Source organism: Misgurnus anguillicaudatus, chromosome 1 (genome assembly GCF_027580225.2).
Source record: "Misgurnus anguillicaudatus chromosome 1, ASM2758022v2, whole genome shotgun sequence".
In the NCBI taxonomy this organism is placed as follows: domain Eukaryota; kingdom Metazoa; phylum Chordata; class Actinopteri; order Cypriniformes; family Cobitidae; genus Misgurnus; species Misgurnus anguillicaudatus.
The window spans coordinates 23,718,173-23,744,854 of NC_073337.2; the positions used below are offsets into that span (position 1 = coordinate 23,718,173).

General features: G+C 39.7%; 1 protein-coding gene across 2 annotated transcripts in view; it reads left to right on the forward strand.

Annotated features, from left to right (window-relative positions):
* The window catches only part of plxna4 (plexin A4), a 289,939-nt gene that overhangs the window by 216,051 nt on the left and 47,206 nt on the right, over positions 1–26,682 (forward strand). For both annotated transcript variants that reach the window (XM_073868431.1, XM_055191382.2), the window contains exons 8-20: positions 2,125–2,224; positions 2,460–2,574; positions 10,628–10,828; positions 11,140–11,236; positions 14,018–14,208; positions 19,835–19,986; positions 21,452–21,569; positions 22,066–22,202; positions 22,371–22,538; positions 23,867–23,960; positions 24,919–25,158; positions 25,234–25,380; positions 25,945–26,179. In XM_073868431.1, the coding sequence (XP_073724532.1) occupies positions 2,125–2,224; positions 2,460–2,574; positions 10,628–10,828; positions 11,140–11,236; positions 14,018–14,208; positions 19,835–19,986; positions 21,452–21,569; positions 22,066–22,202; positions 22,371–22,538; positions 23,867–23,960; positions 24,919–25,158; positions 25,234–25,380; positions 25,945–26,179 (1,995 nt within the window). The remainder of the gene's footprint in view (positions 1–2,124; positions 2,225–2,459; positions 2,575–10,627; positions 10,829–11,139; positions 11,237–14,017; positions 14,209–19,834; positions 19,987–21,451; positions 21,570–22,065; positions 22,203–22,370; positions 22,539–23,866; positions 23,961–24,918; positions 25,159–25,233; positions 25,381–25,944; positions 26,180–26,682) is intronic.

Below are 26,682 nucleotides of genomic sequence, written 5' to 3' on the forward strand. Positions count from 1 at the left end.
AGGACAGATTCAGTGTCAGGCACACTTTACAGTGATTGATGAATGATTCACTCTTTGTTGAAGAAACAGCACACGACAGGAAGAAAAGGAAAAATATGCTTGGAAAAAGAGAGAGCAAAAGTATGATCTTCCTTTGAGACGGGCGATGTCTTGTCCGTCTTGTTGAATTAAACATGAGCTTCTTCATTAGCTCAGACAAAAGCATGCTTCACACTAATTCACAGGTTTCTCTGTGATGGTAAAGTTTTTAGTAAACTTAGGAATGGTTCGTCTTTGTACACCTTCTTTTATTCAACATTCTGATGTCATCTGTATTATTTTGTGTATATATAAAGAGCTTCATTGCAAAACCCTAAAGTGCATTTACCATATTTAGTTGTAAATCATACTCAGAATAGTGCTCTCTAGCGCCTCGCTTTTCCAAATGCGTGTTGCAACGGCGATAGTTGTTATGTACCAAGAAGCTATGACAACATGTTCCAGCTGGTTCACGTGACGCTGGCTCTGAACGGAAAACGCGTTGTGAAAACGCGTAGCTGTAGGCTAGTGCTTTTTGTCCCTCTCTGCTATTATGGTTTGTTAATATGGCGGAACGACATGGAAGCCTCCTAGGACTTACCCGTTCAATATAAGTAAGGAGTAGAAATTCTAAGCTTACAAAGAAAAGTCAGATCATTGGCAGAGGTCATTTGCCACCAATAAGGACATATTTATGAATAAAGACAATGATTTTGATTAATAAAATACTTAAAAAATACATATTGTACCTTTAACAAATGTGACTGTCTTTTGCTGCAAAACCCTCTAAGTACATGCAAATCTAGTCTCTAGTCACTCTAAACCAGTGTTTCTCAAAGTGTGGGGCGAGCCCCACTGGTGGGAATAGGAACGTTACATTACAAGTGGGGTGTGACAAACAGGAGGAAATTTGGTCATTCTTATCTTTATTAATTTCTTTATTTATTGACCATCGACTCAAAAAGAAAATTTAAATATAAGCCCTAACTTAAAACAACATCAGACTGTGAAGAAAATGGCCGAATTAAGAATGAATTAACGTTTATTCCAAAAAGCTGGTTATGTGACATACCCAGGTATGTTTGCATTAAGGCCCAATCCCATTTCTCTGTCTTACCCCTTACCCCTACCCCTTAGGTTTACACATTCACGTGAGAGTAAGGCCCAATTGGGATAGCCCTTACCCTCACGTGAACGTGCAAAACTAAGGGGTAGGGGTAAGGGGTAAGACAAAGAAATGGGATTGGGCCTAAGTCTAGGTTACCAGTATGAGGTTGATTGAACTAACTCTTATCAGCTGCCCCCAGAACCGACATAATAAGGTTTCAGGGTTAATCATCCGAAAGTTCAAGTTCAGCGTTAACCACGCTTTCTAGGAATACAACCCTGGTGCCGGGATTAAAGGGTAATTCCGGTATTTAACACTTTGGTTTGTTTTGGATGAACTACAGTGATGGGCACTGAAATTTTGACAATGGGTCATGTCTTGACTTTTTGACTAGTTTAGAAGTGTCTCTTGACTGCTTCAGAATGGAAGTCAAGGGCCATGCACAAACATGTCATTAAAACAACACTTAACATTCATTTTCAAAACTGTGCTACTCACCGAGTGGTTTGTGGTGTTCGTTGATGATTTAAAAACAAGTAGTGTAGCGAAATACAGTTTCTGTCCTGTTTTATTTGGCATTTTGTAAGACTCAAATATAGAGCGGAAGTATATACAGTACGCGGTTGTGAGGTATCTGAAAAATAGATCCACTATAACAAATAACACAGATTGAAATCATATATTGCGCCGATATATTTGTTTTTAATCTTCAACGAACACCTAGGTTGAGATTTGTGTTGACTAAGATTTTGAACTTTTCTTCTGCTTCACTTGATGACAGTTTAACAGCAGCTTGAATATATATATATTTCCAACCAATCACACGCTTTATTGTTTTCTTCGCCCCAGCAAATTTTCAATGCCTTTGTCTTGGTGATAGAAAACAGTGATAAGAGACGCTCGAAATAGCATTGTTTATATGGAAATAGCTTTCGCTTTGTATGTCTCTAACGATTTCTGTAAAATTCAATAACAATTTACACTTATTCTCCCCTTAGGTGACCATCAGATTGTGCAGCTCTACCTCAAGTCAAAGGAGACAGGATTGGCTTTTGCTAACACCAGCTTTGTCTTCTACAACTGCAGTGTCCACAAGTCGTGAGTCTTTTTCTTTATTAAATGAACAATTCAGCCAAATGTAAATTCACTCATGCATTTGGACGACTGGAAACCCACATCATTTGTCTTATTATAGCATCTACATGACTGTCAATTAATCTGTTTGTTATTCAAGTTTTTGTCTGTCAGCTCTTAACCCTAGAGTGTAACTTCCCACCTGTTTTCAGCAAGACTCAAGCTAACTGCATTCATCAAAACCCTGTACCCCTTCCAGGTGTCTGTCCTGTGTCGGAAGCCCCTACCAGTGCCACTGGTGCAAATACCGGCACACCTGCACTCACGACCCCAGCAGCTGCTCTTTCCAAGAGGGTCGTGTCAAACAGCCAGAGGTGAGTCGCTCCTCATTGGTCACACAGCCGTGGGGCCGGGATTTGTATTTGGCCCTCGTTATTCTCAATTGAACTTAATTGAGCTGATTGGTGCAGAGGTGCGGTTCGGGTCACTTCCTGATTGCGTGACATCACCCAGACGCTTTTTGCACGTCTAATTGCTTTAATTTTCATTAAAGCTCTAATACGTCTGTCTGGATTCCCAGCACCAACATCTTATCCAGTGTAAATTATCAATAATATTGGCACTACATGCACGCCTTGAGGCCACCACAGGCCTATTTGATTAATTAAAAGCTTAGTAATGAAGCCAAACCCTTTTCTAGCAAACTCACCGAGATGGTGGTGTGGGTTAAATCATAGTTCGTAACACCGCAACACCTACTAAGCCCCCCCGAAGGTCTACATGGTAAGGTTTGCTGTTTTTGCGTCGCACGACAGCTAGCATGCAGATATGGTTACATAGAGTACATAACGTGCGCTTAGCTTTAAAATGCTGTTTTAGCCACACAAATGTGTACCCTCATCATTTAGCATTCATTAACATCTCTTATCACAGTGTTTCTCACACTGCATTTGGCGTTTTAATTATCAAATGGCCACGCTGTCAATATTGACCAGGTTAATATTACTGTGTGCCTAGCGACTTTGGCAGAAAGCCGCGACCGAATATTAGCACACGTTAATGACATTTCCACTGGATGTTTTTGTTTGATTTTTGTTTTAAGGCAGATGTTTTGTCCGGTTAACGAGTTTAATTTGGATTTCATTAACCTGGCGTACCCGGAGGCCTCGGATCCGTTTCCCAGCTCGGCTTGGGTTACAATTAATGACTGTGGATGTTTACTGTGCAAATCCCGCGAGCAGACGCTGACGAGTCAACTTTGCACGGAGAAATGAGACGACCTTTCACGCTGACCTTCCCGCAGATGATTTTTTGTGTTTTGTACCAATTAAAGAATCGTTGAGGGTCATCTGAATAATGCAGGATACTCTTTAGATGGCTGGGGGAGTGAGAAGCCCTCCTGCAGTTAGAGGCAGTTTCAGTATGCGCTTCACGTACACCAAACATCAGATGCAGTCATCTTTGCCAAGATTTAAAGAAGACATATCATGAAAATCTGACTTTTTTAATGCTTAAGTGCTATAATTGGGTCCCCAGTGCTTCTATGAACTCAGTAACCCATTCTCTGCAAGCATGTGAAAAATTAGGTCATTGAAATTTGGCTCCCCTTGTGATGTCAGTAGGGGATAATAGCGCCCTTCACAATACTTTTTTTAAGATGTTAAATAAAAATTTGGTGGCTCCAGAGTGCGTATGTGAAGTATATAATTTATATATAATTTATTATAGCATTTTAAAATTGCCACTTTGTAGTTGTGAGCAAAACGTGTTTTTGGGTGTGTCCTTTAAAATGCAAATAAGCTGATCTCTGCACTAAATGGCAGTACTGTGGTTGGATAGTGCAGAATAAAGGGGCGGTATTATCCCCTTCTGACATCACAAGGGGAGTCAAATTTCAATGACCTATTTTTTCACATGCTTGCAGAGAATGGTTTACCAAAACTAAGTTACTGGGTTGATTTTTTTTTATCACATTTTCTAGGTTGATAGAAGCACTGGGGACCCAATTATAGCACTAAAACATGGAAAAAGTCAGATTTTTGTGATATGTCCCCTTTAAAATATCTTACGGACTGTTTTGAGCTGTCTGGTTCATTTCATTATGTGTGGGAATTATGCATGGTGCCAAAATTCAAACATAAGTCATATTATTCACTATAACTCAGTTGGTTTGCTCAGCTCATTTAGATTAGATTGACCTGTTGTGCACCATAATATGCAGTACAAAGAATGTATAAATTATATCTTCTTATATAAAGCGGTGTTTTTTCAAGCTTTTTGTCTTAAGGACCCTGACAGAAAAGCTCAGTTTGTACAGTTTGTGTATAAATGCACATATGTTCTGCTTAATACATGCGCATATGGTCATTTACACAATGTGACAATGTGACTCGCACACATTTCTTTTCATTTCTATAAAGAGCAACCAAATGTGTTAAGGCGCTAATTACTAAAAGACGAAAATCACAGAATTAATTGTCATTAATCTTTTAACAGCCTGAATACTTTAAAGTTATCATTTTTGTTTTATAAGTTGAACAAAGCAGATTTCCAAAACCTACCCAAGTACCCCTGAGGTATTTGTACTACTGGTGGGGAAGCAGTGTTATAGATGATATGGGTCTTTATTTCTTTCTGGCTAGTGGTAAATCCTGTCGGTGTCTAGCTGTGTCGGTTTCTGGCTCTCCTATCTCACTCATGGCCTCTGGCGTAACGCTGCATGACTAAACGCACATCGGCCTGCCCAAGACGTTCACAACACTTAAGCAAAGAAGCTCCGCTATGGATTGGCTTTTTACAGCCTGTTAGGAATTGCAAATTGCCTGTTTACCATGCCTTATAGGCGAGTAATGTAAATCTGTGGCATGACTTTGAATAATAAAACACACCACTGAGCATATCGAAGAGGTCAGCAGCTAAGTTTAAACACAGTTGACTGGATTTACTGTATAAGGTGGAAATTAAGGGGCAGTACCATTTAAAAGGGTCCTAATATGGATGTGTATACATTTGGTACAAATATGTACCTCTGAGGTACTAATATGTACCCTTTAGGGTAGTGACAGCTGGGAAAAAGTATTTGACACATCAGCATTTTTATCAATAAGGCGATTTCTAAGTAGGCTATTGAGTCAGAATTTCCACTAGATGTAGCCATCCAGCCAAATATTGAATTTATACAAAGAAATCAGAACATTTAAGTATACAAGTTGAGTCATAATAAATAAAGTGAAAAGGGAACTATCCCTTTAAGGCTTTCATGTAGCGAATAGGGCATGGTGCTAGCAACAGCAATGTAATTGGTTCATTTCCAGGAAATGCATACAGTATTGATATCTCTTTAACTTGGAAAATAATAAGGAATGAATAATTATAGGAACGAGTCGACGTGTCCGAACATTTGACCTGTGCTGTATCTCTGAAACACAATAACCAGACAGAAAACCGAAGTATAAGAGCAAAGTAGAGGTAGATGAGATGCAAGCAAGTCGGAGAAGAAGAGAGGTGTGGGAAATGGGAATTAATCGATCCGCTGAACTCTCCACCATCTTATTAAGATGTTAATTGACAGCCACAACCGGCAGCTTTCAGCAATTGAGCTGCAAGATTGCGAGGAGGTGGATTTGGATTCGAGATCAGAACCGCACAACGACCTCTCTTCCTCCCTCGGAGAGAAACTCGTAAGGTAAAAATCATTTAGATCAGGGTTGGGAGGACAAGAGCTTGAGGAAAAAAAAGACCAACAAACAAACAGATGAAGAAAAGCAAAGTGGTAGCAGTGAGAGAGCGCACAGGAGATGAAGTGAGGCGAGAAAGAGGAGGTGGGGAACGCATTTGCCCGTGGCGGTAGGAAGGCACGCATAAGCGAGAGGGTTGCAGAGAAGCCTCAGTAATCATCCGGCAAACACCACAAGAGCTGTAGAAAGAATTAGCCGTTTCATCTTCTACCCGACTGAACGCCACCATCGCACATACATGCAGTACTCAAACAGCTCTAATTATGGATCTATCACTTTGTGCCAGCTCGCTCCCCTCTGTTCTCTGTGCCAGGGCGTTCTTCCTCTCTGTTAGCGCTGTGTCAATGACTATCTTTGTCTCTGCGTAGACTGAACTTCAATCTATTTCCCACCTACAGTATCTCTTTCTTTAGTGCCTAATTATATCAGTCCTGTTCCGAGATGGTTAAGATTCAGCTGCAGTCAGTTGAATGAGATTTCTCCCCAATAGTAAACAATCAGGAGCCTGCTGTCTGCGTCACTCACCCTCGAGGATCTCTCAGCCAAACCAAAGCTGTAAACACAGTCTCAAGTGCCTCTTTGATCTATAAAATGTCTATTTTTAATAATAATTTCCATTTTTTTAATCAAAACGTTCTTTGTTTTTCCTGTCTCAAATCAGCCGCCTCGGGCGTTCCTTGTCAGATTTGACACGCGTGTCACGGATGAGCACGGAAACCACAGCGGCGAGTCATTTGTCTGGCGAATGCATTTTGCATAACTGCGTCTGTATTAGAGTCCAGCGTGTATCTGGCCCAAGGCAACAGGAATCATGCTTTTACTGGCCTGAATGGACACTGACTGTCTTTCTGAACCTCAAAACAGGAAATGCATGCCAAAGTGTGGACGCTTTACTTCTTTGATCTCTTTAAAAAAAAATTGTTAAATGAAATAAAAGCTGGGTAATTTACTACTCAGCGTTGGATCAAAAAGGGGCAAACCCAGCTGTTGGGTTAAAGGGATAGTTCACCCTTGTGTTGGTTTAGGCCTGTATACATTTATTTTTTCTAATGAACATTTTGATTCGAAATTTTGATAAATGATGAGGAAACCACTAACTTCCATAGTAGGAAAAACAAATATCAAGCTCATTTTTGTTTGTAGCAATTTGGTTCAATAATAAGTATCTTGTCTTATTGGAGTTTTGCATTAGGAAGTTATTTGCCATCCAGTCACTGATATCACTAATACAGTCTGTTAGCTTAGAAAACTGTTGGGTTTCACTAGAATGTGAGGAGATGTAAAGCTGGGTATCATTTGCATAAAAACTTATGCTATGTCTTCTAGAGGTAACATATATAATGAGAATAGGATAGGGCCTAGAACTGATCCCTGCGGTACGCCGTATTTAACTGGAGAGTGAGATGACATTTTCTCATTTACATAAAGTAAAAGCAGTTGGTTAAATATGTTCTAAACCAGGCTAATGCTTGACCCCTGATGCCGACATAGTTTTCTAGTCTATTGAGTAAGATTGTGTGATCTATTGTGTCAAAGGCTGCACTAAGGTCTAGTAATATAAAAAATTAGATTCTATTCTGATGTACTTTTGCCCCCGGGTGTGGCCCCGCCCCTAACAATCGTGAGCATCCATTCAGGTTGTACCACTGTGTGAAATTAAAGGTACACGTAAGCTGGCATAGTTTCAGTGCCGACAGCGGAACTATTTTTCTAAGATTTTGATTACTCACTGTATTTAATTGGCTTTATTTACTACTTTTTTCATCATATACATTTGTTTGGGTTGTTAATAACACATTTTTCTGTGGTGTCACATACTCAGAACACATTGAATATCTGACTTTACAGGGACTTTAATAACCTAGCCTGACAAAAACGACTCTAGCAGAACAGCGTCTCTGAGTCTCCATATTACAGCCTTCAATTATACCGTTGTTATGCTTGGAGTCAATCTCCCTACACATAAAGCTGTCAGTAAGGCTGGGCTCATCAGTCAATAAGAGGCGTAAGAGAGGGGTCCAACCAGACACCTTCCCCCAAAAAAGACCGGAGCAGAGCAAGCCGGAGAGATGCAAACATGAAGCGGGGCGTTAGATAATACGGTTTTAGTGAGATTTTTACCTTGTCATTTCTTATTTACGACCAAGACCTCTGCCAATAAAGATGTACACATTATATCATGATAATATGGAGATAAATCCACTGTGGACATTGAGGAAAGGAGACAGAATGAACTTTTAGGCCTTAGAGACGCCTGGGGCTCCCACAGAAGAGCTATTATGAAGAAATGTGAATTTAGTGACCTGGGGATGGCCTGAAAGTTGGGTCAATGTGGGGCTGCCCTCAGCAAAATGGGTGTAGCTTTTACACGTAGATCAACTCTGACAGTAAGCTTTTCCTGATGACTGTAATATCAGTAACCGGCGTGGATGGAGATGTGTTCATTTACCCGCAGTCCGACTGCAGTGCACCTTGGAATACACATTCAGTATTCGATCTGCTTTGGTACAGATAGCTTGAGTACTTTGAATACTGCTGCATAATACCTAAAATACCACTTTGCAGCCACTATCTCTCCCTCTCTGTCTCTGAAATTACATCTTTTGTCTGTTTGAATTAACGGCAGTCAATTCTGTTCCTTTTGTAGAAAGCCTCAAATTATCTATAATGGCTTTTTTAAACTGTGCCCTGGAGCTATCCTGCAATGCTAATAAGCTTTAGACCATCATTATTGGTTCATCATTAAGGAAAAGTCCAGATAGATTTTGATGCTGAGAACAGGCACACGCCCATTTCATCCTCTATGGGGCAGTTTTCCGGACCATACTAAAATGCATGTTTGAACTGCCTTAATTTAAAAACATCTCGCATTGATGTATCCGTGCTGTTTTGTCTCAAGATGCACACCAGTAATGTTTTATGTAAGGTATGTTTGTAAAAACTACTTAAAGTCCTAATATAACTAAGGCCTGGCCCTGGATTAATCCAAACCCTGTCTGGGAAACTGCCCCTATATGTTTTAATCTTGAGCTCGGATCAGGCTTAAAGTGAAAAAATAACACTCTGAAAAAGATTAGTGAAGTTGTGACAGGCTTAAGACCATGGAAAAAAAAAGATTAGCATATAATACAAGCACCTTAGCTTTAGAGTCAGTCAGACAAATCAAAACGTAAGTATTTTGTTTTATATTGTTAATACTGAAAGCTTAAAGTCCCTGTAAAGTTTAAATGGTTAAATTAAATGTGTTCTGAGTTTGTCACACTACAGAAAAAATGTGTTTTAACCACCCAACCAAATTTGAATAATGGAATAATGCAAAGTAAATAAATTAAGTTATCAAAATAGTCAGCATTCTCTGCTCTCAAGCGGTGGGGGCGTGTCCGCTGTCAGCATTGAAACCACGCCCACTCACGGGAAAGCTGCCGTCTCCCTCAACTCTCAAATACAGCTACAACCTGAATAGAAGCTTGCGACAGCCGCGGTAGATGTCAAGCGCGAGTGATTTCAATGTTAAGGCAATGTAAAGACGCGTTGACGCGCGTCTGGAGGTCTCAAGGCGCAAATGAGGCGTTTACCGCGGTTTTGAATTGAGCGTTGCTGTGGGAAATGCGCGAGTTGAAAAATTTAAACTTTGGCTGAAAAAAGCGACGTGTTAACCAATCAGGAGCTTGCTCTAGTAGGGACGTAATTACAGGAAGTGAGCGGTGTCGCAGAAGCCCCTCCCATGACGCGAATTTCCGCATGAATGTCTTGATGACTAGAATTTCACGCGCAGCTTTCAGGCGCGAATAAAGCCAGTAAACTGAAAATGTTCGAGCGGCAAACTAGACGCTGTTGACGCGAATTTGATGCCTCGAGCGTGGCTGGTGTGAACCCACAGGTAGGGGCGATGCTATGCGCTGTGGATCAACAGCGTCATTGAGCCAAAGTTTTAGGCCCACCTAAAAAAAACTCAGAAATAGTGAAAAAGTTTTATTAATGTTAATGATTTAACATTGCAATTCTGTACTACCACAGTCTTTTTGGCATGTTTCAGCAATACATTTCTAATGTGTTTAGAAACATTTTCTAGATTTACTTTACAGGACTTTAAATCTAGGGATGCACAGATATATCGGCCTATAATCGGTATCGGAAGAAATTTTTTACCCTCTATCGGACATCGCCCGATTGTTTGAATACAGCCAATGATCAGGGCAGATTATATATTGGGAATTGGTTCACAATGACAACAGAATTACAGTTTGTTTGCTCTGCACTTCTAAGATTTCATGAAAATAATTTGAAATGAATAAAAAGCAAAACTATCAGTATCTATCGATAATGGCAGATGTTATTCCAAGTAACTTAATATCGGTATCGTCACAGAAATAATAGAAAATACAAAGAAATGATATCAATGAAGACATAAAATATACTTAAACAAAAGTGTAAAACCAAGAGAAAAAGAATCACAACACATTGAATATTAAGGACGCAGGATGATGCGAATGACGCAAATTGATTGGCGCGATTGCTGCGAAAACATGTGCTATTCGCCTCAAATGTTTCTTTGCAAGTTAGGGTTTAAAATTCCCATGACACAAAGTTAAATTTACACGAGTAATCTAGAGCGAGGAACATGATGCTTCGGGTTTAGTGTGTACACAGCTTAAGATTAAAATTTCTCCCTCTTGTTTTTTACTTGTAGGAATGTCCACAGCTGCTGCCAGCAGATCATATCCTGGTACCGGTAAATGTGGTGAAACCCATCACCCTACGGGCCAAGAATCTGCCTCAACCACAATCAGGCCAGCGCGGGTACGAGTGTGTGCTTACCATACAGGGCGTAGAGCAAAGAGTCCCCGCCCTCCGCTTCAACAGCTCCAGCGTGCAGTGCCAGAATACATCGGTATGTGTGGGTTCAAGAAATCGTATTTGTCTATAAACGACTCGAGGGGACCTCGACAAGGTGCAGAATTTTAAGCAACAAAAAGTTGCAGATGTTATAAAAGCATTTTTTTTGTGGGCGAGTGCATTCTGTAAGTAGTGCGTGTTTGCCTGTTGTCCCAGAAGTGTGAGAACTGCAGAGCTTTATACTGTGCTGTGTATGACTTACCCAAGGATGAACCTGCCATGAATGATAAAAGTGCTCAACACAACTGGTAAACATGCGCTCTCTCTATATATTTCTCTCTCTTTCCTCTGTTCCCATGGCTACAGTACACGTATGATGGGATGGAGATGAGTAGCCTCCCTGTGGATCTGACAGTCATCTGGAACGGAGACTTCAGCATTGACAACCCTGCCCAAAACAAAGGTGAGACATCTGATCAGCTCTGCTGCAACTCTTGGATTCAGTGTCCATGGCAACAGACCAGCAGCATCCTTCCCTTAAGTTTACTGCAAAGCTTTTTTCACAAATCTTTTTTCCTTTTCTTAAGTTAACTCCTTTGTTAGTTAGTTCTGCTTGTGGTAAACAAGGCAGCTGTCTATGTAGGCGCAGAGCTAATATCTCCTGCCCTCACCTTTCGTCTTCTCCCATTGTGTATGTCTTTGGACCAGACAGCAGGTTAGAGGTGTGCTGTCACAATTAGATCTGTTCTTTAAGTGTTTCGGTGAGCATGTGCGCATGCCCATCTGTCAGAAACCCGCGGTATAAGGCAGCTAACCAACAGGCACCTGCTGCAAAGAAAGAGCGACAGAAAGAGAAACAGAAAGAGACTGATGCATTGGCTTCCAAACCAGCCATAATGAATAGACACTCGACCCAATACAAACTAAAATCAATCTAAAACCTTGGCAATAAATTTTACTGCTTCCATTTCGGGAATCTGTTGGCTTAGATTTGTGTATTAGCTGTTAACACGCACCAAAAAATCTAACAACATTTAGTGAGGTTTACTCTTAATACAAGAATAATATTGGCCAGTGGGGTAAGACAAACAAGTGTTATTATCTTGTAAAATTAAAATGTATTTTGTTTTATTTTGGAACAAGATGCACAGAGTATTATAAATACATTAAACATGCCTCACTTACTGAGTCACAATGGCTCTTTATATTGCGTGTTAAAGTCCCCATAAAATTTCTTTTTTTAAAGAAATATTGCAGTGTTCATTATAAACAATTTATCCATGTGTTTTTTTTTTTTTTTAAATAAATCACGTGCCCTCATAAACTTCAATTAAAATCTAATAAATGTACTTTCAACCTCTCTTGGCGAATCTTCTCTGATGATGTCAATTTTTTGCTTGAGTTGAATATTTTCAACTTGGGCGAAGATGCGTTTGAGGCGAATAGCGTGTGTTCTTGCGACTAACGTGGCACCCATATGGCGTTAAACGCATCGCCCCGTGCGGGGACGCGTCTGATCGCGTTTTTGCATTGACTTTGTATGTAATCTAAACGCACAAATCGCTAAACTCGTGTTTGGTGTGTATGCCCCATTAGGCGGCACATCTGTTAACCCCGCCCCTTCCAACTGTCAGTCTGCTGTGAGTTCCATTTCTAAATGGAACCATTTGAAGAGTTTCGTTGCAAAACGAGATAAATCCTTTTTTTTTTTTGTCAAAACATGTTTATTATTATGTTATCATGTTATTATTTTGTTTTATGGTGCTACTTAGCTGTATTTTTAAGTTATGAAGGTTTAAATCAAAACAAACCAACTGCAGTTGCATTGAAATTAATTGGAATGCACAACCAAAAAACGAGATTTCTGAACAATTAAAAAAACGGTGGTTATCTCGTTTTGCAACGAAACTCTTCATGTCTACTTATTTATAGACGGTTTCACTGGACGCACGTGCGCTGACGCGATACACGTCTGGATTCGAACTTTACTTCCAGTTTCTTTTTTTATGGTCTGGCTAGTTGCTAAACTGATCTCTTGAACAAATGCCTCGTCGAAAATAAAAAAAAATGTGGTTTCCTAGGTAATCTTTGTGTTGTTTTTTGCTTGTTATATAAAAAAACTACGTTTAAAGAACTTTGTTGTTATTTATTCTTAACGGAGTTTACCGGAAGTAACGTGCGGACCACGACAGCCGCTTGTTTATGTTGTTACTGCTGAAACCGTCAATAGACCGTTTCAACAGTAACAACATAAACAAAAGGCTTTCGTGCAACAAACGTATCTTCTGGTAAATGCCGCATAGAATCAATAACAACAGAGTCATTTTAGAGTAGTTTATTTCTGATAACAAGCAAAATAAAGGACAAGTAGATTACCTTAGTTTAAATCATAGCTAAAACGTATTAAAAACTACACTGAGCTAACGTTACTGTGTAAAAGTGTTCTTAACTACAGATCGGCTGCCAAACCTATCTTTACATAGCCATGTTCCCCATCTTCTTTTGTCTTTAGGAAACCAAAACATTTGTTAATTCCGACGAGGTATTTGTTCCAGAGTTCAGTTTAGCCACCAGCCAAAGCATTAAACAAACAAGAGTCTGAAAGTTAAGTTCCGCCCAGATGCTTACGTGCGTCCGATTGAACCGTCTATATCCAATCAACTCACAATGGAAAATACTAGCCACGCCCACTTATTTCCTTATGTGATATGTCACAAAACAGAAGTCAATCTTGACTTCCAGTTGACGGGGACTTTAAAGCAGCATTTGTGTGTCTGTTTAAAGGTTAGGCTAGTTTACTAAAGAAAGTGGAGCATGTGAGATTCTTCTCTTGCCACCCGCTGAAGTGGAGCCACTGCGAGGGCATCAGTTGATGAATAGATCATACAAGCATCTAATAGCAATTAAAAATGCCCGTCTGCTTGCGATGAAGATGAAATGTAATATTGCTGTACCACAGAGGAGATGAAGGGTAAAGTTCAGAACTTCACATGGAGAGGAAGGGAAGCGTGAACAAGGACTGATTAAACCTGGAATCTATTTTTTTCATTATTAAGGAAACATTTTAGTCAAAGTGTAAATAAATCCATTAAATATATACATGTTTGCTATTTATATATAAATAAATCTACACAATTCCCACTTTTTTTGCAGACATCGTTTTCCATCAATTTTTGCCAACCTTCTTGTCCGATTATCCAGTTTGCTTTAACCCAACTTGACCTTGCCCTCTCTGTATCCCCAGTACATCTGTACAAGTGTGACGCTCGGCGTGAGAGCTGCGGGCTGTGTCTAAAGGCGGACCCTCTGTTCGGCTGTGTTTGGTGTAAGGGAGAGAACCGTTGCTCTCTGAAACAGCACTGTCCTCACCCCCAGAGCATGTGGCTCGAGCACAATGGCATCAATAGCAAGTGCACACATCCCAAAATCACAAAGGTAAACCTGCGCACCGATACACATGTCAAAATATACTGTTTGTTTTATATACAATGGGGTCCAAAAATCTAAAACTAGTATTTTAAAAATAATGAGATTTTCAATATGATCTCAGACTTTGGGTGTACAGTATATGGAGGGCACTCACTTGACTACACTGAATAAGTATTGTTCACAGTCCCTGGAGTAAGATTATGTTCCACAGGTACAATAAAACTAGAAGTTAGAATTTATGTGCACACGTTTTGTGTTAGATATATAATGATATGATGAAATGTCATTGGGCAGAATAGTATGGGTTAAATATTATTGAATAGATGGACCACAAAAGCACATGCAACAAACCAACCACATCTGTGGTGCCCCATCAGAATGATTGATTATGAACATATAGCAGAGAGGGAATGGCACGTGTTTGAGCACCGCAGGCTATGATGGACAGCAGATGTACAAGAAGCTCATTTATCAAATATAGAGACATATTGGCATGAGGTGTGGCTAGGTGATTGCTTACTGGTCCAGGTCAAAACAGCCCACCACTGAGAGATTGTTCATGTTTCATCATCCACCACTAAAAAAAGTTAAAGCATATGGTATGTGGTACAAACAATACGGGAAAATACACAGTAAAGATAAATCTATACAAATATATCTATATATGTAAAATGCTTTGAGAAGTAACATTTAAAGGTGCTATTTAAAATAAAGACTATTATTATAATTATTATATATATTTATACGTAGTATATCTTACATAAGATACTAACAACCAGGGGTTCCACAGAATGTTCTAAGGGGTCCCCAAAAAATTTAAAGAGGAAAAAAACAAAGCAAAAGTGGTAAAAGTCATTGACATAGCCAATTGTTATAAATACAGCAAATTGTTTGAAAATTTAAATATCACAATTACTACTTACCGAACACATTTTAAACATTCCTTTCTACAAAATATATGAATATGAGTTTTAGGAAAGCGGCCCCTGAAGGTTCATTATATGTGGGGGTCCATAAAGTTTGAAAACCCCTGCTTACAACAATATGTGACTCTGGACCACAAAACCAGTCTTAAGGGTAATCTTTTTTATTGAGATTTATACATCATCTGAAAGATAAATAAATAGATTTCCATTGATGTATGGTTTGATATTGAGGACAATATTTGGCCGAAACAAAACTATTTGAAAATCTAAGTGTGCAAACAATATCAAAATATTGAAAAAAAATCACCTTTAAATTTGTCCAAATGAAGTCCTTAGAAACCGCATCCACTCACAAAAATAAAGTTTTGATATATTTACGTTTACAAAATATTTTTTACTTAATATCCTTATGATTTTTGGCATAAAATAATAATTTATCATTTTGACTTATACAAAATGTATTGTTTGTTATTGCTACAAATATACCCGTGCGACTTATCACTGGTTTTGTGTTCCAGAGTCACACATGAAAACCCAGCTAAAGTGATTTACTTCAGTTTTTACATAAAATCATCCTATAGACGGTTTCAGCAGTAACAACATAAACAAGTTAGATGAATGAATACATACCTATCATTTTGCAATGTGTGCACTTAATCTTTGTGCAGCGTGTTCTGATTGTGTTAGCATTTAGCCTAGCCCCATTTACTCCTAGGATCCAAACAGGGATGAATTCAGAAGCCACCAAACACTTCCATGTTTTCCCTATTTAAAGACTCTTACATGAGCACTTCGACCTCGGGTGCAGTAATATTTTGAGTAAGTTAGTTTAAACGAGAGGGGGAGTAGTCAGGAGTGATGATGTTACTGCGTGCCGAGGTCGAAGTGCTGCAAACTAAGTGGTCTTTTGTCATACAATATAGTTCTCATTTTTAATCCGCTTAAAAAATCGCCACGTTTTATTTTGTGCCACCATACTTACTTGTGTAACTACTCATGTAAGAGTCTTTAAATAGGGAAAACATGGAAGTGTTTGGTGACTTCTAAATTCATCTCTGTTTGGATCCTAAGGAATGAATGGGGCTAGGCTAAATGCTAACACATTCACGATGCACTGTACAAAGACTACCTGCACGCATTGAAAAAAGATAGGGATGTATTAATTCATCTAAGCTGAGGTAAGAACATAGTAAAATATTGAAAACGGTGCTGTTTTCCTTTAGTATTGACTGAGTAAGGTCATGTCAAAGACTGAAATCAATGTGAAATCAACAAACATTAGATTATGAGATTATGGATTTTACAGACAGGTTTATATACCCATATATCATAAATCTCTAAAAGATTTCTACTTTTACTTGAAACGTTCCAGTGGTTTCATTATAGTGAGGACATTGTAACACATTAAAGTGCACATCAACAGTGCATAATGTGAAGAAAGCGTCTTCTGTTTTCATTTTATTTCAAGATCAGAGCTCTCTTCATAAACTCTCTCTCTCTCTCTGATCATCACTGTCTGTCTTTGAATTGATCGGCTCACAGGTCGTAATGTATTCTAATGCACTCGATTACTGTGACATGGCAGATGAAGAATCTCTAGCTGGCATTGAAGTGGATGGTGATTAAGAGTTTTTTTCCTCCAACAACCGTCAATTAGCTTGTCAAAGTCACAAATCTAATCAACTCCCTATCCTTTAATGAAAAGAGGCTGCAGTCTTTCTCTCTTACACATACTCATTAATACTCCTGCTCCATTCTCTAGCACAGTAGGTTACAATTTCCAGAGTGACTTCCCGGTAAAGTATCCGAGTGCTTCTGTTATTTCACACACAAATGCAATTTTGAATAATCATTTCATATCGCAAAACTCAAAACAGATCCCTTATAGCAAATGTAAAGCCCTAAGGGCATTGTAAGATGGGATTAAATTATGATTGTATCATAATGCGCTACAAACTGTTTCGGTCATGCAGGGTGTGTTCGTATGCTGGCATGTTTCAAATTTAAAGTCACAGTCAGGGGTCTTGAATTGTCGATTGCCTTCAAGAACCTGTGATGAACTTGACCATTTCAGGATATATGTGATGGGTTAAAAGAAAATTACCACTCACCGGGCTGCTAATGAGATCTCTGACCTAAAGTCGGATCATTATCTGGCAGGATATAATGGCAGAGTCGTGATGTTAACCGTGTCTCCCTTTGGGATTCGACGGTTCTTCGTTTAGCCAAGATGAAAAATGAGTGTCTTATATTTGGACTAATAGGCCAGCTATCAATACACCCAGTCAGACCCTAGCTCAGGTACACGCTAAGCCTCTGCGGACACTCTGGTCAGGACTGTCAGAATGTGTTTGATAGGCTCGTTTTATAGCTTTGATGGATAGACGCTCAATAAAACCTGCAGATGTTCATCTCGGTCGCTTTAGTCACACAATAATGAATAACATAATGATTTGCATTATAGCTTTCGCACACTTTTCTTCCTCCTCCACATATTTATATTTCAGCGGTCTTATCAATCAAAATAGGGCATTGGAGGAATAGTCTAAGCTGATTGGCTGGCCCCTTTGTCTAAACCTAAAAAGTCTATAATAGTTAGAGTTAGTTATCCTTTACCATTCATCTGAACCCAGCAAGCAATAGCCATCATTTTACCAGTCTAGGTTAACTATAGACTCGATATACAGAAGTGCGGCCATGAGTAACGCACTTCTAACCATAATAAATTTGAATTTGGTTACTTTTGCCAATAGAACTTGCAAGATGCATGATATTCAATCATGTAAGCAAAGTCAACAGTGACTACCAGTGTTGGGGGTAACGCATTACAATTAACGAACATTATGTAATATTACTTTTCTGAAGTAACGAGTAAAGTAACGCATTACTTTAGAAATGTACACAACAATATTTGAGATTCTTTTTTAAAAAAGTAATGAGACTTTTCAGTTTAATGAATTCAATTTGAAAATAAAATAATGTACTGAATTAAACTGAACATATTAACATAGAATTACGCACACTGTGCGCCTGAGCGGAAACAGTTTGAGTCAGAAACGGAGATGGCAGGCCAGAGCTTGACATTTTTGCGATCATAAAAAAACACCTACAAGACCTGAAAGAGATAAAGCCTCAGCTAAGTAAGAAAAAGTAACGCAAAAGTAACAAAAGCATTACTTTCCATGAAAAGTAACTAAGTAACGCAAATTAGTTACTTTTTTGGGAAGTAACTTAATATTGTAATCCATTACTTTTAAAATTAATTTTCCCCAACACTGGTGACTACAAGGTGTTTGGTTTCATTTATTAATCTGATCTATAATTATCTGTTATTTTCACTGACATACCAAATTTCGCTTTGTTTAGCCTTTGGATGGCTATTAGACGTCTTTTAAACGCAAAATTGCTTGTTGAGAATAGCTTGATTGGTGCAACTGTCAATGGCTCAACATCCAGCAAAGCTACCAGGCCCATGCTGTTAGCAAACCATAACGCTTTCGTTTTTTAGCAAATTACTGTTATGACCGCACTAAACGAAGCACATGGAGCACTAGGATAAGAGTTTAATCCGATTGGCTGGCTGGTTTTATGTGATCCTATGATAGCGCAACCAAAGCCAAAATGGTTTTTGCTTCTGGTGCACCTCAGTGAGCGCATACAACCCAGGTCTTTATTTCACATCATTCGGTTTTTATGTTTTACTGCACATAAATTGCCAATTAGGTTAGGTTATTAATATGATTTTTATTATTTGCCACATTCGAATGCCTTCCCCTGAATGAAACGCAAGAAACTGGCCACCAAGCAAGCAGCAAATTGGTATCTAGTGGTGAGATTGTGAATTGCAACCAACGGATCAGTTCAGAGCTCACCCCTCCCTTTCGAAACGCATAGAGGAACTACGGTAGCCGCCACATGAGAAACACGTCAACATAGTGACAAATGCGCTCTCTAAAAAGCAGTTTGTTCGTTTAGGGCTACTATAAAAAACATGATGGTGACTTTCATTTAAGGAGACCCGCGGTGTGTGTAGATAAAAACGGCTCATTATAAGGTAATAAAAACAATACAGTACATTTTGTAAGGTCTTTATACTCCACTGATAATATATTTATATTGCATTGCTGTTAAGTTAAATTTATGCACATTTAAGCATACAATGCATGAACTCCAATCAGATGTGTTTTGGTGCGACACAGCAGCCTGGGAGCAAAAAAAACAAAAAGAGTTTGATCACCTGACACGCACTGATGAAAATAAGCATCCTCACGCACACCCGTGTTTATATTCCAATCTTAGCAGCATGTGATTTTACATGCTGGCGTCTGCATATTTTCCTAGACGCCGACACGGTGTTCATAAATTAGCATGGCTTTGTTTTTGCTATGGGCAGGACTCAGCTGGCTGTGCGGCTGATCGTTATTCACCATAAGCACACAGGCTCCGCTTCCCTGACAGAGAACGGCCCAATTATCCCGCTGAACCGAATCGCTCACAGCTTCTTCCACTGCTACCCTCCCCTAACACTCACTGACTCATGCAGGTGCATGATGGGTGTTGTTGCTGAGTCACTCTCTATTTCCCGTTGGCTCGTACTAATGATGGGGACGATAGGAGGATGCGAAACCTCGCCGTGTTGTTTTTCATTTTAACTGAATGATTGGACAAAATGCTTTCCTGTGTCTCCCTGGCGACCTGTTGCACAGATAACTCCCCTCCGAGGGCCGAGAGAGGGCGGGACGCTGGTGACCATCCGTGGCGAGAACCTGGGGTTGGAGTTCAGTGAGATTCAGGACCATGTGAAGGTGGCAGATGTGGAGTGTACGCCGGTCCCCGAGGGATACATTCCTGCAGAACAGTAAGTGTATATTTAAAAAATAACTTTGTGCCACATGTGCCAGTTTTGTACCAGCGTGATGTGTAAACTTTTACATGAATAAAATAAAATGGCCAAATCCATTTGTGCTGGAGAATAACAATTTAAGTATGTGCTTACATGCAGTCTAAACATATTAGACATTTTACTGGACAGTGGCAAAATATAAACCCTACATTTGAGGACTAACTTTATTATACATACAATGCGGTTATGAGACTCTGAGAACGATCCAATCACATGAGTTCAAAGATATAAAAAACAATATTGATTTGCTTACAACATAAGTGGGAGGGTTAGGGGCGCACAGTGCTGCGCCCCAAGGTGGATCCGAAACCAGCCAATAAGAGCTCAGCCTCAGGTCACATTTTTACCCTTTTTACTGACCTCCATACACACTAGTTAGAGGTGCGCCCCAGACACACAAAAATGACACACACACACAACAAACTCAGTTTTGATTTTTGATTTTTTTAAATAAATTATAACATGACTAACAGTGAAATAGTACACATAAATGATTTTATTTTGTATTAATTTGCACTATATATTTAACTTTTTGGTAACATGTTAAAGTAGCTTTCTTCTCTGGCCAACTTTGGGGGGCGGTGCCCCAGCGCTGGGTTGGAGACCTGTGGTCTAGGTTAACTATAGACCAATATTGAGATATAGCGAATAGTGTACAACTCGCTGAGAGCGGAAACTATGGTAATGCAGGACTGTCAATCAGTGCCTGTGGGCGGGGCTAATCAGTGTGATGTCACATTAACAAGAGAATCAAAACAGCATGTCTAATGAGACTACTTTGGTTTAATGGGGATAAAAAAGGAATAGGTGAATGTTTGCTGCCAACACACATTTATGTCCAATCGCCGTGTAAAAGTGGATTTTGCATAATAGGTACCCTAAAGGAAACTTTTAATCCCAGGTCAGAACAGCAAAAGATAATAAGTATGCATTATTTTTGAGCATTCGACAACCATGGTGGTAGTATTAAAATATCTTTTTATTGTCCTAATTATTATTTATTTTATACACCGTATAAGCTTCTTACCATGTTGTGTGATAAAGTCTGACACCTGTCAGCGAGCGAGGAGGAAGATTAACTTTTGTCTCTGAGGCTCATGCATATATTATTATGTCAGGGACAGAAAAGTCTCTTATTTAATACGTTTCAGAAATTACATGCTTGTTTACAAAATGTAGAACGTCATTGAGGAACTGTCCTTGTCTATTGATTCTGTGTCTCATGTTTTGCTTACATCAAATGGATTAAATATCCCTACAAGCAAGTGAAACGTAAAATCACCTATTTACAGTATGTGTTTATTGGTACCCACAAGCCAAACGGTTTCATAAACATACTAATTAAGGTATTCGATTTAGAAGTTAAAATAATTCTTAGCTTAAACCTGTGTGTGTGTGTGTGTGTGTGTGTGTATTACAGGATCGTGTGCGAAATGGGAAAAGCAGAACGCAGCCAGTTTGCCGGAAATGTCCAAGTGTGCGTCGGAGAGTGTCGGACCGAGTTCATGGCCAAGTCATCGAAGTACTACTACTTTGTGGTAAGTACCGCAACAAATCAACAGCTTTAAAATAAGCCCTATTGGCCAGCCGGTCCCTCCATGTGATCTTAATCACGCCTGTGTAATTAAAAGCCTTTGCCACTTCAGGGTTAAAAGTGTCTGGATTTACTGTTGTATATTAGATAAATAGTAAAACCTTTGGCCTTGTACCCTCAACGATGCATTCAGTCATATCAGCGGGCGCTTGACCCCTCTGATAGGAAAGACTGACCATAAAACTCGCCTTTTACAGCCGGCCTCACTCGTGATTATATCGCCCTATTACTTTTCCTCTTTGCTGTATAAAAGTGGTTTATATTTATCAGTTTTATGCAAACATGAACAGCTTATATATTTCGATCAGATGTAGTACTTATAGGTGAGAATGGCTATTGGACTTCTGAGAAAAATGAGATCTCATAATTCGATTGGAAGAGAGATGGAGGAATGGAAAGCATGCTTTGTCAATAATTCCCAGTGTTTGTTTCCACTACAGGTTCCCAGATTATTGAGTTTGAAGCCCAGTCGAGGGCCTGTATCTGGAGGCACCATAGTCAACATTACCGGCAGCAACCTGGACGCTGGCAGCAACGTGTCCATCATGTTCAAAGACCAGAAGTGCACTTTTCAAAGGTAGAGTCTAGGGATGCCCTTCGTAATGTCACAAATCATTAGGTTGGCACGCCGCCCGTGCTGATCAATACTGATAATAGTAGCTTGAGCTTTTCTGTAATCAATAACATCAATAGCCATGACACTGTTCTTGGTTTATTTAATTGGTCTTTTTGTTTGATGATGCAGAAGAGGAGGACAATGGATAACGTGCCGCTCACACGCCTCAATGCAAGGCTATGGAAATGTGTCCGTATCTGTGTTCGTGGATAAAGCACACATTCACAAAGATCTCAAATTCGAGTATGTGGAGGACCCCACTATCACCAAACTGGAACCTGAGTGGAGCATTTTCAGGTTGGTTTACTACAACTATTACCAACTGAGGCTGGGTGATCCTTGGGAGGGCAACCTGGGACATTTCCTGTCTCTTTACTGTATAGTAAACTAATCCCAGCAAGCAATAGCCATCATTTACCATCTAGGTCAGTGGTCTCCAACATGGTGCCTATTAGATTGCCCGCACAATCTATTAATAGGCATGTATTTGGCTTCTTTTATGCATGTTAAGATTTTAAATAATCATAAAACATATCAACAAATAAAATAAAATCAACAAAAAGTAAAACCAAAAAGTTTTGAGTAGACTACATCAAAAAAGTAGCCCTCCATGATTGTTTTATGTCGGCCTTGCTCACAAAAAGGTTGGAGACCCCTGGTCTATGTTAACTATAGACTCAATGTAGTCCGGCTAGGAGTAACCCACTTCTAGCCAAAATAAATTTGAATTTGGTTCCATGTAGTTTTTGCCAAAATCATTTATTATCGTTTTGCATTTATTTATTTCTTGTATTTAATTTATTTTAAGGCTATAGTTGTACGTCTATAAAATTTTCACTGACAGCCCAAATTTTGCCTTGTTTTCGTCTAGACATCTAGATTGCACCAAGCCAAGTCATAAAAAAGTTGTACTTAGCATCATGAATTTGGGCATCATGAATTTAAAGGGGACATATCATAAAAATCCCCAGTGGGGATTTGAGTCCCTGGTGCTTCTATCATCCTAGAAAATGTGAAAAAGAACACCCCAGTGACTAAGTTTTGGTAAACCATTATGTGCAAGCATGTGAAAGAATAGGTAATTGAAATTTGGCTCCTGTTGTGATGTCACAAGGGGATCTTATTATAATAATACCGCTCCATAATCTGCACTATCCAGCCATGGCACTGCCATTTAGTGCAGAGAGAGAGAAAATAATTGACATCACAATTGAGTTTAATTTCAACAAACCATCATTATGGTGATCAGTGTTTGCATTTCATCAGCTAATTTGCATTTAAAAGGACACAACCAAAATTATGCTCACAGCTAAAAAGTGGCAATTGTAGCATTATATAATAACTTATCTATATGGTATTTTTAGCTAAAACTACACATACGCACTCTGGGGACACCAAAGATTTATTTTACATCTTTTAAAAAAATCGCATGATATGAGCCCTTTAAGCATAGCTGAATTAAAGTAAAAAAGATATTTTTAAGGACTGTTTCAAAACAGACATCTCTGCCTATCTTAATATTATATGTTTAAATTTGAAAAATATTGTCATTGCATTTTTAGCAAATTACAAACAGGAAAAAAACAACAAATGCATCTTAATGAAACGTGCTATTGGTTTCACAGTGGCAACACACCAGTGACCGTAACCGGCACCAACCTGGACATCATCCAGAACCCCCTCATCAGAGCCAAATACAAGAACATGGAGACGGTCAACGTAAGTGCAAACGCTTTCCTCGTAGTAAATGAGCTTTTCACCTAACCTGAGGCTAGTGAACCGCAATGACCATTAGCAGAATATTCCCCCTGCTCCAATCACCTGTGTCGGCTGCGGCCCATTGGATCAGAACAGCGGCCTTAGAATAGAAGGAAAGGAGAGAGAGACAAAGAAGGCAAAGAGCAGGAAAACTGCCAAGTCTGATCAGCAGAGGTAGCAATGTTTCCTTTGTGCTGGAAAACGGAGAATGCCGTAACACAGGGTGGATGCGGAGACAAGGGTATCATGTTTCCTGTCTTCCGAACAGAGCCGAAGAGCCATGGGAGGCTGCACTCAGCAAGATCTGATTGAAAGGGAATGGAGACAAAAGAGCGTAATGTTATCTGGTGCACGTATCTCACACATGGCCGCGTTTAGCATCTGGGCTGCGATATGATTAGACGTTGGCGCTCTGCTCCTCAAAGCACGGCCCTAAAAAAGTTGCGCCCTACCTCACAGTCTCCGCAAGACGCCTTGTATACTTGTATGTAATGCGATCGCTAGTGAGTAGTCTGAAAAGAGTTTGACTGGACTTGAATGCTGACCTCAAATCTATTTTATCTAATGATCCCACCCGTTCTGACCTTTTATAGATGTCTTTGCTTTGTAGGAGGTGAAGGGTCATCTGCAGAACCCAATTATATTGACTAGACGCATCTGTAGGGATGCTTTTGATGCCTAATCTGCTGTCTGGATGTTTTAACAGCCAGTGTGGGCTCACAGAACTCAAGGATCATGTTAGACATCGTATTTATAAACTTTAAAGTGAATGTACATAGAACTGAGAAACAACTGAATGAGAGTAAAAAATTAGGTTGACTTTAAAAATGGGGTGTGAATTAGGACGTCTATAGTGTTAAAAAACGATTATTTGTAATCCAAAATTCTTGTTAATCCAAATCCTATTTCCACCTACCAGACGTGTCAAGTGCTGAGTTCCACAACTATGCAGTGCATGGCACCGGAGCTTCCCTACAGTCTGAGCAGACATAAGGAAGTGCCAGAAAGACCCGACGAGTTCGGCTTTATTCTGGACAGTGTTCAGTCTGTGCTGGCCCTCAACAACACCAACTTTATCTACTTCCCAAATCCAGTGTTCGAACCAGTCAGTGTGTCTGGTGTCCAGGAGCTCAAGCCAGGGTCTCCCATCATACTCAAGGTAATAAACTGCACATCACGGGTTTGTTGATCCTTCTTTGCGATCAGTACTTCAGTATGTGAATGTAAATTTCAGGGAAGGAACTTCCTCCCTCCAGCACCGGGTGGGAACGGGAAGTTGAACTACACCGTTCTGATTGGAGATAAACCTTGCGTGTTAACCGTATCCGATAGTCAGCTGCTCTGCGAATCGCCCAATCTAACCGGACGTCACAAGATCCTGGTAAGTTGCATTGTGGATTTTCACCCAAACATGTGCTCATGCATCAAATTAGATTGCGGGAAAACCTTTTATTTAACCATATAAACAAGTATCATTGTTTTTAACGATGACCATGTTGTTATAATTGGTAAAGTGGCACCACCTGGCTAGTGGCCTGTGGGTAATTTAAATTCAAGACCCCTGGTTTCGGGGTCTGTGGTTATTGTTCTGTCTGAGAAGCAGACAGAGAAATAACAAATAAGATATATTAGAGCTGAAAAACCCAATAAAAGCTCCTGAATAGGAACTCTGGGCGGCTGCCTACTCCACCATCTGCTTGTTGACAGATGTACCAGAGACACAGGAACAGACCATTAAAGCCACATAGTCACCAAGAAGAACAAAGGCATTGTCTCCCTCTGGTGTTGGGCTGATAGGAAAACTGTCTCACAACACTAAATATACTTTCACTATTCATAGATATAGCCTTAATAAATATATTTAGATTATATTGTTGTTAAAAACAGGGTACCAAAAATGTCCAGCAAAGTAATTCAACTCCTCACCAGATCTGCTTGATTTTAGGCTCGGGTTGGTGGAATCGAGTTTTCTCCAGGTGTGGTTCACATCACCTCAGACAGTCCCCTTAGTAGCACAGCCGTCATCAGCATTGCTGGGGCAGGAGGCCTTCTCATCTTCTTCATAGTCATCGTCCTTATCGCCTACAAGCGCAAGTCCCGTGAGAGCGACCTCACTCTCAAACGCCTGCAGATGCAGATGGACAACCTGGAGTCCAGAGTAGCCTTAGAGTGTAAAGAAGGTATCTATCTATCTATCTGTCTCTGTCTGTCTGTCTGTCTGTCTGTCTATCTATCTATCCACAGTGTCCGTCTATCCGTCCATCTATCCATCCATCTATCTACAGTGTCTGTCTTTCTATCCCTCCATCCATCCATCCATCCATCCATCTATCTATAGTGTCTGTCTGTCTATCCCTCTATCTATCTATCTATAGTGTCCTTCCACCTGCCCATCCATCATCTATCTATCTACAATGTCCATTCCCCCATCCATCCATTTATCCATCCATCCATTGTGTCCATTTGCTCATCCATCCACCTATCTATCTACAGTGTCTGTCTGTCTATCCCTCCATCTATCTATCTATAGTGTCCTTCCACCTGCCCATCCATCATCTATCTATCTACAATGTTCATTACCCCATCCGTCCATTTATCCATCCATCCATTGTGTCCGTTTGTTCATCCCTCCATCTATCTATCTATCTATAGTGTCTGTCCACCTGCCCGTCCATCCATCAAT